Below are 14,329 nucleotides of genomic sequence, written 5' to 3' on the forward strand. Positions count from 1 at the left end.
GTCTAGCCTGAATTCCTGGCAGCTGTTGTAGTGGTACTTTCTATAACCAGGATTGCCCTATTCTAGAAAACTTGCTTATGTTACTGTTGTCTTATGGATTTAGGAACTCCCCCATTTAGCTGTACAGGCTTACCTTTTATCCCAAGTTTTCCTGGACTTTTTTTTTTTTTAATCGAAGGAGAGTATAGTTTTGGAACGTATTTTTTTTTAAGATTTTATTTATTTATTTGACAGAGGGAGACACAGCGAGAGAGGGAACACAAGCAGGGGGAGTGGCAGAGGGAGAAGCAGGCTTCCCGCTGAGCAGGGAGCCTGATGTGGGGCTCGATCCCAGGACCCTGGGATCATGACCTGAGCCGAAGGCAGACGCTTAACCGACTGAGCCACCCAGGTGTCCCTAGTTTTGGAACATAATGAGTTATTTAAAATTGGAATGAGATGAACTGATGCTTTTCTTTTTGAAAATGTTTTATTGTTTTAAAAGTGTGCCTGGATTCCTATAGCTGTTATTCACTCAGCAACTCCCAAACTTTAACCTTTTAACTAGAGCTCATTAAGGGAGAATATGATCCCCAAAGACAGTAGTCTAGTTATTCAACAACAATTTCACTGAACAAATATTTAGTGAGTGCCTGTTATGATACCATTTTAGGTACAGGGGATGCTGTTCTCTGATTGAGCTTAACTTCTGGTGGGGAAGACAATAGACAAGTAAGAAACTTGAAACAAGATCATTTCAGGTAGTGATCATGAAGAAAATAAAATAGGGTAATGTAATGAGAGGAACAGGGTGGAAGTAGGGGGTCAGAGAAGGCCTCTCTGAAGATCTTATACTTGATAGAACATTTAAATGACAAGGAGCCAGCTCTGAAAAGATCTGAGGGGAAAAAAGAGCTTTCCAGGCTCAGAAAAGAGCCTGGTGTGCTAACTAAGTAGAATTAAAGGCCTGAGTGACTAAAGCATAGTGACTGTGAAGGGTAAGTGTTAGATGAGGTCAGGGACATAGACTGAGGTCTTGGCAGTCATGACAGAGGTAGATTTTACTCAGATAACAATGGAAACCACTGGATAATTCCTATCTTGTCTTTCATAAGGGTCTGATTTATAAGCCATCTCCTCACTTAGAAAAATTAATTGTAAAGGCTGCTAATTGCTTTAAAATTTTTTTTAAATTTTTTTTGAAAAGATAATATATTCACATGGTTCAAAATTCAAAAAGTACAAAAGGGAAATACAATGGAAAGTTCCTTCCCACCCATGTACCCTAGTTTCCTTTGTTGGAAGTAACCAGTGTCCCTAGGGTCTTGTATAGCTTTCCAGAGAATATTATGTATATGTTAAAATAAATAAATATTTTTGCCTTTTTAAATAGAAAGAACCTCCCCATTTTAAACAGATTTTTGTTATATTGTCTGTTTGTATCATAATTCATTTAATCAAACCCTTGTTGATGGACTTTTAGGTTGTTTCCATTCTTTTGTGATTACAAATAATGCCACAGTGAAAAAATCTGTTAATATTTGTCATATTAAATATATCAGTAGGGTAAATTTCTAGAAGTAAAATTGCTGGATCAAAGGGTATGTGCATTTCTTATTCATTCTGATACACATTTCCCTTCATGCAGAATGTAACAATTTATACTCTAATCAGAAGTGTTCTCCTTACCCTGAGCAAGTGTTATCAAACATTTTGATCTTTGCCAATTCACTTGGTGAATCAGTGTGTGGTTTAATTTGCATTTATCTTATATGAATGAGAGTTGAACATGTTTTCATATATTTCAGAGCCACTGGTATTTACATTTCTCCAAACCATGGGCTGTTCTTCGCCCATTTTTCCATTAGGCTGTTGACTTTTTCTTCTTGATCTTTAGATTCACTTAATACGAAATCCTTTTGTTAAAGAATTTAAAAAAACAAAAACAAATGTCAGTTATATCTCAATAAAGACAAAAGCAGGGCGCCTGGGTGGCTCATCAGTTGGTTAAGCGACTGCCTTCGGCTCAGGTCATGATCCTGGAGTCCCGGGATCGAGTCCCGCATCGGGCTCCCTGCTCAGCAGGGAGTCTGCTTCTCCCTCTGACCCTCCTCCCTCTCATGCTCTCTGTCTCTCATTCTCTCTGTCTCAAATAAATAAATAAAATCTTTAAAACAAAACAAAAAAAAGACAAAAGCAGTCATCTTTAACTTGTAAATTTTATAAAGCATGAACCTGATAAGGGATATAAGAGAAACCCCAGTCTTTCCTTTGCTTATTGAGGTCTCTCTTGAGTACCCTTAGTTTCATTTTAAGAAGTGTCTGTAAATTTAAAAAAAAAAAAGCTATATTTAGTATTTTGTTAGACTAGATTGAATTGTAATAAGTTTACCTATGACAAATTTTCAAAAGTCATTCAAACCTTGCAACAGAGGAAGTCAGTATGACCTGTAATAATCTATCCGTAGGGTAATGAGAAAGAAGTTACTATCTCACAGACTGTATATTATTGAAGACACTGTAACAGGAGAAATACAAACATTACTTTGAGGTCACATCAGTTTCTCAAAAATGAATATATCCAAGTCTTCCCATAGTTTTGTGGGTTTTTTTTTTTTTGGTCAACAATCTTTTTGGCATCTTCTGTTTGGGAAAATGCAACGTCTCTCAGGTTTAAAATAGTTATGACATTGGGATTTTTCCTTACTTGGAAACTGTACAAGGCTTTAAACCAAAAGAAAAAAAAAGTAATAGACTTCTGCAAAGTCCCTAATAAACCATTCTTTTAAGAAGCTATGTTCCCATCCGTCTGGCTTGTGCATGTTTGTGTATTATGTTGAACCACATAAAATTGCCGATGTTTGACTAGTTTTGGCTTACAAAACAGTTTCATGGTTCAGTCTCATATTATCTTCTCAGTCTTATTCCTGTAATTATTTTTTTTTATTCCTGTAATTTTAAGACCGATGGATCTATATGGCTAACTTACAGATATCATGTATGTGATAGGCCTGTGTTGGTTGGTGATGTTCTTTTTTTTTTTAATTCTCTGGATGACGGGATTAGATTGAAGATAGAGGAATGCTTATAGGGAATAAAAGAAAGATAAAAAAAGAACTGCAGAAGCTGTCTTTGTAACACTTTTCAGAGAGTGTTGTAGCCTAGCTCTGCATATACTGCAGGTTAAACTATTGGGACATTTCCCTCCATTGTATAGGGAATTCATCTGTCCTCAAAGAATCCTGATTACATAAGAGTTTAGTTCAAATTACTGATTCATGTTTTCAAAATGAAGGAAATTATATCCGGTCTCTTTCCCCTTGTAGAAGGAAGATACACTTGGTACTGGATGAGAACCTTAGTTTTACCAGAGCAGATACTTGAGAGTGCCAGGCTAGGAGTTTTTGGCTTTGTGTGTAACTCATCCAAAAGAACAAATTAATGATTCTCATTACATTGCAAATCTAATATACTCAGCACTGTTCAAAGGCTCTTTTAGAGATGTGTGAGAGAAACAAGCAGAAAAGTTAATGAACTAGAATGCAACTGGATAAATGTTTCAGTCATCGAAGTATTTTTGCTGAATGCCTTGTTTTAGGCAGGCTCTGCTAGGTGATAAGGGGACACGAAGAGTTGCAAGTTCCTTTTAAAGAGCTTCAAGTCTACTGAAGGCAACAGAAGTGTTCATAGGTGTAAAAGAAGGCAGAAAAGAAGTACACTGTATAAGTTTGGTTGAAAGTATCATGCACGTGCATCATGACAGCATTAAAATATCTTTTTTATTTGTCTACTCTCTAGAGTTTAATGTTCTAGTTAGAAATCATACTATATTGATTGACTGGAGTCTCTTGGCAAAAATAACTTGCAACTTTATGGACTCCTAATACCTATTAAGACACATTCTGTTAGTGATTGCCATTGGTTGCTAACTTGATAACTACCTTCATTGGAATTTGAGCAGTATTATAGTGGACAGATATTCTAAAGTATATTTTTTGGTGTGACGCAAAAGAGGTATCACCTCATGGGTCAGGATTTAATAGCGTAAACAGGAAAATAAATGGTGGTATATCATAGACATGTTCAGCCTCAGAGTTGTCAGCATACTGGGAAGTTTGCTAAGCTTTGGAAAAGAAATTTCTCACTAGACAACTTGGATGGTCTTGTCCTAACTTGTTTGAAGCCAGGGATACTATATTTTGGTGCTAGTTGTCTCCTACAAAGGTTCTCAAATCATGACCCTCAAATAGACCTCCTCTTTTCTGAAATTGTTTTTCTGCTGAGCACCTGCAGCAGTTGGCATGAAGTGCTACAGAATGTAACCCTAGGCTACTTTGCTGATGAACACTTTGCCCATGGTGCCTGCCATGAGTGAAATTAATTAGACTTGTGCTATCCTAGTCAATTTCCCTCTCAGCAGGTTGTGTGGTTAAAGCTCCTCAAAGTCTGAGGCTCATCTTCCAGTGCTACTAGCTGTTGGGTTAGACATTTCTTTAAAATTGGAATAAAGGTGATATTATTAGAAAAGAAAAGAAAAACCAAAAAGACTTGGCTACAAAATAAATGAGAAGCAAAAAAGATAGAAAAAATGGCCAAGACCAAAGTAGTATTTTTTTTTTCCTGGTTGTAATAATGGACGATGGTTCAGTAACAGCATTTAAGCCATTAAAATAAACTGTTTTGGGGCGCCTGGGTGGCTCAGTCATTAAGCAACTGCCTCCGGCTCAGGTCATGATCCCAGGGTCCTGGGATCGAGCCCCGCATCAGGCTCCCTGCTCCGCGGGAAGCCTGCTTCTCCCTCTCCCACTCCCTCTGCTTGTGTTCCCTCTCTCACTATGTCTCTCTCTGTCAAATAAATAAAATCTTTAAAAATTAAAAAAAATAAAATAAACTGTTTTTAGGGCACCTGGGTGGCTCAGTTGGTTAAGCAGCTGCCTTCGGCTCAGGTCATGATCCTGGAGTCCCAGGATCAAGTCCCACATCCGGCTCCCTGCTCAGCAGGGAGTCTGCTTCTCCCTCTGACCCTCCCCCCTCTCATACTCTCTCCCCCCCATTCTCTCTCTCAGATAAATAAAATCTTAAAAAAAAAAAAACTGTTTTTAAACTTGTCTTTTTCTTAGGCTTAGAGAATCCTTAAATTAATTGTTAGATAAATATGAAGTATTTTTTAAAACCTCAAAATAAACCCAAGTTAGTATTTTATGATCCCTCAGTGTAGAGCTGCACTGCACACCTCCAGAGCCAAATTTTATGCTCTTAACTAATGTGTAAAACTCACATCTTCATTGCCAGTCTGCCCAAAAGATAGTTTTAAGTGGGAATTTTGAAATTTCATTCTGGCTCCTACTGGCAGTAATGGTAACTGGGATTTGTAAAACTGCCTAAGGTGCATTTACTCATTACTAGACAAATAGTTCTTGAGAATGTGTTTTCCATCAAATGGAAGCATACCTCCATCGCAGGTGATCAAGTATAGCATTTGGTTTCTTGAGTATATCGTGGAATCATGAATTGCACAAACCAGGGAGCCCCAAATGCCACTGCATTGCTTAGTTTGTTAGCTTAAGTGAAATAGCATGTGTGTGTATAAAACTGTTAACTCCCATCTGTGATTATATGGGATGCTTTAGTTGTAAATGTCTGTAGGATAGTGTTTAAAACCAGTGGGGACTCTGGTAATACCAATGGTATTACTCTGTGGGGATACAACTGTATCTTATTGATCCCCTTCCATGCTTATTACTTAAGTTGCCAGTGAATGTGTGTGTAAGTTGAGTGATCTTTTTTGTTCATTTATACCTCTTTCTACAAAGGATTTGGGGTGGTTTCCAGAAGTACTTAACATATAAAAGAGTAAACAGTTGAGGGAATTATAGCAAAGTGAGTAACAGTGTTAAGAAAATAATAAAGCTGGGCGCCTGGGTGGCTCAGTCATTAAGCGTCTGCCTTGGGCTCAGGTCGTGATCCCAGAGTCCTGGGATTGAGTCCCACATCAGGCTCCCTGCTCAGCAGGAAGCCCGCTTGTCCTCCCACTCCCCCTGCTTGTGTTCCTGCTCTCGCTATCTCTCTGTCAAATAAATAAATAAAATCTTAAAATAATAATAATAATAATAAAGCTGGGGCGCCTGGGTGGCTCAGTCGCTTAAGCATCTGACTCTTGATTTCAGCTCAGGTCATGATCTCAGGGTCGTGGGATCAAGCTGTGCATCGGGCTCTGCCCTCAGCAAGGAGTCTGCTTATCCCTCTCCTTCTGCTCCTCCTCCTGCTCTCACTCTCTCTAAAATAAATGAATAAATAAAAATAAAAAATAATAATAAAGCTGTTATAGAATGATCATGTGATTCTAGAGTTTTAGGAGATAGCTTACAAATACGTCTCAGGGCTTCCTAGTAACCAGGCAAAGAGGACGACATGATCAGTTATATTCATATTGTCTGTGCACAGCTGGAAACAAACCAAGTGTTCAGGAACGAAATTTCTCCCTTAGTGAAGCCAGTGTTTGATGTAATGGAATACGTCCTTACACTATTCTTACAATATATTTTTTATTTTTATTTTTTTAAAGATTTTTATTTATTTATTGAGAGAGATAATGATAGAGAGCATGAGAGGGGGGAGAGTCAGAGGAAGAAGCAGACTCCCTGCTGAGGAGGGAGCCCGATGCGGGACTCGATCCCGGGACTCCAGGATCATGACCTGAGCCGAAGGCAGCTGCTTAAACAACTGAGCCACCCCAGCGCCCTACAATATATTCTTTAAAATAAAGCAGAACAGTAGGAAAAATGGTATATACTCAAGTGGATATCATCCCAAATTAAAGATATATATATTTCCATATTTGCTTCAGACCATCCTCATTTGGAAAGAAACAGGAGAGAGCAACTTGTGATCTCTTATATCCTTGTCCTGGCCTCATTCTTCTCCCCTGCTCTCCCATTGTGAATCTGATGTATAGCTTGTCAGTGTGTTTTTTGTTTTTTGTTTTTTTACTTCTACTGAATGCATATATCATATCTGTAAATAATATATAAATCTTAAATTTGCATAAATCAGGTACTGCACATGACATTCCAGAACTTGCTTTTGTTCATTACCATTGTGTTTGATCTCATCTCCATGGTGCTGCAGATCTAGTTCATTAATTTTAAATCCTGAAATATAGTTTTCCATTATATGGAAATAACCCAATTTAGTTTTCTGTTTCCCTCCTAATGGATTTTTGGTTTGTTTCTAGTGTTTCACTGTTATGAACACTGCCACACTGAGCAGCCCTCTCTGTGTCTTCTTCTGCCCACGTGCAGGGTTTCTCTAGGGCAGTGGTTCTTAAAATGTGATGCCAGGACCTGCACATCAAGGTCACTTGGGAACTTGTTAGAAATGCAGATTTGTGGGCCTAGCTTAGATCTCTGAATCAGAAATTTTGGGGATGGTGGCCAGCAGGTGATTCTGATGCACACTGAAGTTTGAGAAACCCCTACACTATTACACTAGTAATAGTTAGTTACTATTACTAACTGTAGTAATTCTACAGTTAAAGTAGAATTACTAAGTCTTAGGGTGCATGTATAGTCAACGTACTGCATACAGGAAGTTCCTGTCCAAAAATACATCCTAGATTATGGTCTTACCAGCAGTGTAGGAGAGGCCCCATGTCCCCCTACATGGCATGGTTGATTTTTTTTCTTGCTGGTTTGAAAGATGTAAAACTTTAAGAGCTATTTTATTTCCTTTTTTGTGAACAATATTTTTACAGGGTAGTTGGCCTTTTTCTTATGAATTTTGTAGAAAACTTACATATCAATTTATAAATTATCCCCTCATTATGCATTGCAAGCTTTTTTTTTTTTTTCCAGTTTGTTTTTTTGGCTTTGTTTATGGTACTTAAAAATTGTAACCAGATTCACCAATGTTTTGAATGGCTTTGTGTTTAGAAAGGCGTTGGAGAGGGGCGCCTGGGTGGCTCAGTCGTCAAGCGTCTGCCTTTGGCTCAGGTCATGATCCCAGGGTGCTGGGATCAAGCCCCACATCTGGCTCCCTGCTCCGCGGGAAGCCTGCTTCTCCCTCTCCCACTCCCCCTGCTTGTGTTCCCTCTCTCACTGTCTCTCTCTGTCAAAAAATAAATAAAATCTTAAAAAAAAAAAGAAAAAAGAAAGGCCTTGGAGAGGAGAAGTTGGACTTGGATTTGATTTGCTGCTGGGACATCCTGTTGAGATGTACAGCAGTTATTTGAAGGTGGTCTGAGGCTTATGAGACAGGTCACAGAGATTTGGGAGTCATTTGTATAAAGGCAAAACTTTGACACTGGGGGTGGATAAACTGAAAGAGAATGTAGTTTGAGAAAATGATGGAAAATTCAACCACGGGAACGACACTGGAGAAAGAGAATCCAGTAAGAGAGATTGAGGAATGATCAGAGAACAGAACAAGAAGAAGAATCTGGAAAATTGGATAGTGATGGAGCATGTAAGCGAGGAGATCTCTTGTGCTGCAGAGAAAGGGACACATCTAAGAAAGCGGTGAATGTTGCCCTTCAAGAGAGCAGCCAGCACTGAGTTGAAGAATAGAAGACTTCTCCTAAGAAGTCTGCACTGAAGTGTAGGAGGAGATGAGATGGTAGTTAGAGAGGTAACAAGCTCATTTTCTTTTAGGAGTGGAATATTTGTGCCCCCGAGAAAGGGGCCAGTGGCAGAGTTGTATGTGGGGTTCACTATGCTGTCTCCTCTTTGGCAGCCTTTTCATGGATGTACTTTATATGCCCTTTGAGGAAATTCATTTGGTAAGATAATATTAAGAATTGGGCAGAGGATGGAAGTAGGGTGATAGAATTGTGACTAGGAGGCTACTTTCGAGTAGGTGGTCTTCTCTGACGTTAACATTGAATACTAAGGAGCCATTTGAATGATTAAGGTAGAGCATTCCAGGCAGGAGACACAGTTTCCAGTCTGCAAGGTCAAATGGAAATAGGATAGTATACCATTAATCTAATAAAATCCTCATGCTTCTTGGGTCAATCAGGGTGAAGAGAGAACAGAAATCTTTGTCCGCTGCCTTTGGAGATCTTGTTTAACCTTCAAACTGGCGATGTCAAGGGTTCCAAGTCCTCCACCTCCGGCAGAAATGTCGAGTGGCCCTGTAGCTGAGAGCTGGTGCTACACACAGGTAAGTTCATGGTTTCACCCTGTAAATCCTGTATCTTGGGAGGATTTTGGTGAATGAAAAGAATAAGATTTCTTCATTAGGTTTCCTGCTTTCTCTAGGACATAACTGTCAAAGAGCAGATAAAGTACTTGTCAGCTTTCCATTCCTTGGTTATCCACATGGCATCTGAATGTACTAGGCTGGTGGTTTTCATTGGAGGTTGAAGTGGGAGGGATCTTTGAAACTAGATCCACTTATAGCCACCTTAATGGAAATGTGTTCCTTTTTGGGCAACTCACAGGAAACCAGGTTTGAGATTTGCAACCCCAAGCAGTGGCATCAGCATCTCAATTGTCAAACGGTGCTCTGCGCAGAGGCTTGTTTTAGGTACAGCTTTATTATCTGCTTGCCCACCCCTGCCCATGTTTTTCTCACTTTCCACCCAGTGTTTCTCAGAAGTGGAAAAATGTTATGAAAGCAGTTGGTCACTGTGAGATTTCTTAAAATGTGGGTGAGGGACAGAAAAAGCTGAGCCTCCATGCCGCCCAGACAGGGCTGTCTTACTATGGGACTCACGCAGACAGAGGGAGGAAGGGAAATGATTATTTGATCTGCAGCCTGTTTTTCAGGTTGCCCACTTCCTATTTAATTGCTTCTTGGTTTTCTGTTAACAGATCAAGGTAGTGAAATTCTCCTACATGTGGACCATCAATAACTTTAGCTTTTGCCGGGAGGAAATGGGTGAAGTCATTAAAAGTTCAACCTTTTCATCAGGAGCCAATGATAAACTGAAATGGTGAGGAAGACTATATCTAGCTGTAAAAATTTTTCTAAAAGTTGCCTGTTTTGCTTGGTTTTATGACAGAGCCTGACTAGAACGTAAGATCCTTGAAAGCAGAGACTTCGTTTTGTTCTTCACATATTCTCCAGTGCCTAGAACTGCCTGGCACACGATGGTGTTCACTGTAAAAATATATTTTTAAAGATTTATTTATTTATTTACTTATTTACTTATTTGATTGAGAGAGAAAGAGAGCACAAGCGGAGGGAGAGAGAGAATCCTCAAGCAGATGCCTCACTGAGCACAGAGCCTGACTCAGGGCTCGATCCCAGGACCCCAAGATAATGACCTGAGCCGAAATCAAGAGTCGGCCACTTAACCGACTGAGCCACCCAGGCACCCTCACTGTATATTTGTTGAATTAATTCAGTGAGTGTGTCAGGTCAGGAATCAGCAAACTCAAATGGCTGTAGGGTAATATAAATGAGTACAGAGGGCCAGTGTTGTAAATGATATTCATACCTGGTATGAGTGTTGAGTGACCTTCTGAAAGGGGTGGTGGCTGCTCAGCGCCATAGCTGTGTGTGAATAAGGGCTGACCATCGTCATATTTGCTGATTTTTTAAGAAAAGCAAGAAATTTAGATTTTAGCATAAAAATCTCAACTTTTAAATTGCCTGCTTTTCAACAATGAAGGAGATTTATTTGCTTATGTAACCGGAATGCCCAGGGTGTAGGATGGTTTTTTGTTTTGTTTTTGTTTGTTTTTTTGTAGGATGGTTTTGAAGGTAGTGTGATCCAGCAGCCCGGTGGTGAGATTGAGGACCCCATCTCTCTCTGTTCTCTGCACTGTTGGACATCTCAAGTCTAGCTTCCCTTGTGGTTAAAGGATGACTGGCAGTAGCAATGGGTGTAATCCACTACCATCCAACAGAAGTCTTTGAACTTTCTCTGAATTAACTCTGTGGCCAAGAATATGTCCTACATGCACTGACTGGTTTAGGTTTGGGTTCCCTCCATTAATCTCTACAGCAAGGGGAATATGATCTGAGAGTGGGGGTCAGTCCCATCCAAACTGTGCATCCCCTTGAAGAGGAGCTGGCAGTTAAGGATACAACAATATCTTTGCTGCCAAGAACAGAACACGTGTGTGTCAGCCACCCAGTTTTGATCTCCGATAACCCGCTGAAGAGTTAAACCACTCTCTTTCCCTTTAGTATTTGTTGGCTGTGTGCATTAAGCAGTGTATTACTAGGTGCTGAGAGAATGCTTTATTCTTAGCATTTCATTTCTTTATTTATTTAAGAGAGAGGAGAGCATGAGCGAGCAGGGGGTGAGGGGAGGGGGGCAGGGGGAGTGGGAGAGAGAAAATCTTAAGCAGGCTCCATGCCCAGCACAGAGCCCAGCGTGGGGCTCTATCTCATGACCCTGAGATCATGACCTGAGCTGAAATCAAGAGTCAGACTCTTAACTGAGTGAGCCACACAAGCGCCCCACTTAGGCATTGTATTCAAATTCACATCTTGAGCACAATGTATATGGTATATGCACTTCCGGGAGAGGCACTGGATTGGACCACCTGTTCGAGAGAGGTGCCGTAACACTGGCAAGGCCTAAGGATACGTATGGCCTATGTATTATATGTGGTAGAAGTAGTGTGAACCACATGCAGTTCAACTAATGACATTTACAACTTAACTCAATTGAACCTATTAAATCTGTCTGAAATTTGTTTTGATTCATTGGCAACAGATTGTCATCTCTGACTCCATTTGGAAACCTAGCTTGGAACTCTGTCCTGTGTAATGGGAGTTTACTTTTTTGTCTGTGCTTCCTCCATACTGCCTTCTTTATTTCAATCTTAGGATATTATTGCCAGATTGATAAAATATCTGTAAAAGATTATGTAGTATTCACATATTTCTCTGGAATATTTTTTCTCTCCCAAGGTGATATTAAAGGGTTTAACGACACTTTTTTTAGGGGTGGAGGGGCAGAGGGAGAGGGAGGATCTTAAGCATGCTCCACACCCAGCGCAGAGCCTGATGGAAGGCTTGATCTCACAACCCTGAGATCATGACCTGAGCTGAAATCAAGAGTCGGGCACTTAACTGACTGAGCCACCCGTGTGCCCCCAACATTTTGTTTTCATGGTTTCATTATAATCCTGACAAAAGAAGGGGCTGCCTTTCTGAGATTGAGGATTAGAACAGAGTGGAAATAGGCTCAATTTTAAAATATTTTACAGGGAGAAAGAGTGATTTAGGAGATTATGAGGAAGGAGGCAGAGATGTAAGCATCTCCTGCTATGGGGCCTGGATTGGTTTTCTTAACATCTTCCTCTCTTGGGAAATAGATGTTCTGTTTCTCCTGTCACTTCACAAAGCCTATAAACGTGAATGCTTCCAACATTTTTTTTTTTTCCCCTATCTGTTTTGGGCAGGTGTCTGCGAGTAAACCCAAAAGGACTAGATGAAGAAAGCAAAGATTATCTGTCACTTTACCTGTTACTGGTCAGCTGTCCAAAGAGTGAAGTTCGGGCAAAATTCAAATTCTCCATCCTGAATGCCAAGGGAGAAGAAACCAAAGCTATGGGTAAATGTTCCCGTCTTCATTCCACTCTTAATTTTCACACCAAGCCACTTCATACGCAGACAAGTTATGGATTTGATCTGGGTGGTTTTGTTTTGTTTTGTTTTTTTAGTAAATCTAAATATGACTTTTTTTTTTTTTTTCATTCCAGAGAGTCAGCGGGCATATAGGTTTGTGCAAGGCAAAGACTGGGGATTCAAAAAATTCATCCGTAGAGATTTTCTCTTGGATGAGGCGAACGGGCTTCTCCCTGATGACAAGCTTACCCTCTTCTGTGAGGTGAGTCCTTTACCCCAAGGTGAGACTGGCAATTCCCAAACCTGATGGGTATCGGTAGACTTAATTACATTGTGTCAGGGATGGGGAGTGAGAAAAATCCCCGAGTGGAGTGGTACTGCACAAATGTGATTTCTATGATTGAAACTGTGTCACGATTTCAGGCTTGTTGGGCACTCCACCTTTCTGCTTGTTACCGTTCTTAAAAACAAAGATTGTGCACTATCTTGGTATGAGCGATTTTTTACTTGCTTGGGTCAGGATTCTGGCTTTTTCATTGGGGGTGTTCTCAGGTAGCATGTGGACAGACTGGCACTGCAAGCTGAGGAGAATGGCCAGCAACTCGCTATGTGGATCTGTCCCTTAAACTTTCTGACTTCTGAAGTATGAGGTCCACTTGTGTTTGACTGCAGATCATTTTCCTTTTCTGCTTTACTAGATGACTCTTACCAGGAGTTGAGTTTATCCAGTTTGTCTTGCTGGAGTAGTTGTGAAACAATGGAGAGAACCATTTTTTCTAGCGTGAAGGGTGGGTAAAGCTCTCTAACTTGTGCTTAGCTAGGAGGGTTATCTGTCGTCAGCCAGGAGAGTATTTCTCTCACCAGTGACCTAAGCCTGTCTGGGGTTACAGGAGAAGCCTTGAAGTATTCCCAAGAGTGAGTTGGAAAGTGGCTTATTTAATGGGTATATATATTCTAATCAGTCACTTCATGCCATTATCATTTACAAATACTCATAAGCTCACAGTGTAATAAATGAATAAAACCTCCAGTCCGATGGGAAATTTGTGCTCCCTACACTTTGTATGGTCAAGAACCACTTCCTGAGCAGCACCACTTGAGAGTGACCACTGTGTTTTCATGGGGAGGGTGCGAGCAAGCTCCCCAACTACCGGTGTGTTCTGCCAAATAATGGGCTCATGCTGTGAGTAAATGACAGTTCCAAAGGCTTACTGCCACCTGGGCAGCAGAGCAGGGTGTCCCTTAGCGATCTTGTCCTTTCACGGAAGAGGCCTAGCCAGCAGTAGCTGGCTTCTCTCCCCAGTCACAGCTCATTGAATATTTCTGCAGAATAGTTGCTGGGGGTTAGACAGGTCTGGATGCACAGTTTATTAAAGTACTACACCGAATACATAGAATAGTTACATAATAGCTACCTCCTTTTCTTTTTTGTTGTGAAGTAAAAGAAGGAAATACTAGAGTGATGGCATCTCTATAAATATATTAAATGTTGTAGTTGTTTTTGTCTGTGAACTTGCGTTTGGAATTCCATGTAAGTCCTACTAGTTACAGATCATACTCAGTTGCCCAAGTGAAGAAATGAGAACAACTAGTTGGTTTCGTGTGAGGTTCGATGAAAACTTAAGACCATCAATTTAATCTTCACCTACCTTAGAGACCTGTATTTCAGAAAGATTTAAAAATAGTGGAAAATTCTAATTTCTGCTGGAAATGAAAACCAGTCTTTGAACTGTTCTCAAGGAAGAGAAATTTCCTCTAAATACTGCCTCTGGTGTTTTAGGCAAAGTATTCACCTTTATTGCTGCATTTTCCAGTCCACAGT

The 14,329-nt window shown here is 40.2% G+C and overlaps 1 protein-coding gene across 4 annotated transcripts in view; it reads left to right on the forward strand.

Moving 5' to 3' along the window:
* Positions 1-14,329, forward strand: part of SPOP (speckle type BTB/POZ protein) — a 67,131-nt gene that overhangs the window by 37,912 nt on the left and 14,890 nt on the right. For all 4 annotated transcript variants that reach the window (XM_035026895.1, XM_035026893.1, XM_035026897.1 and 1 more), the window contains 4 exons: positions 8,995-9,138; positions 9,792-9,913; positions 12,342-12,493; positions 12,642-12,769. In XM_035026895.1, coding sequence (XP_034882786.1) covers positions 9,061-9,138; positions 9,792-9,913; positions 12,342-12,493; positions 12,642-12,769 — 480 coding nt within the window. In that variant the 5' untranslated portion in view covers positions 8,995-9,060. The remainder of the gene's footprint in view (positions 1-8,994; positions 9,139-9,791; positions 9,914-12,341; positions 12,494-12,641; positions 12,770-14,329) is intronic.

This window comes from Mirounga leonina, unplaced genomic scaffold (assembly GCF_011800145.1).
Source record: "Mirounga leonina isolate KUSES-001 unplaced genomic scaffold, KU_Mleo_1.0 Mir_200, whole genome shotgun sequence".
Classification (NCBI taxonomy): Eukaryota; Metazoa; Chordata; class Mammalia; order Carnivora; family Phocidae; genus Mirounga; species Mirounga leonina.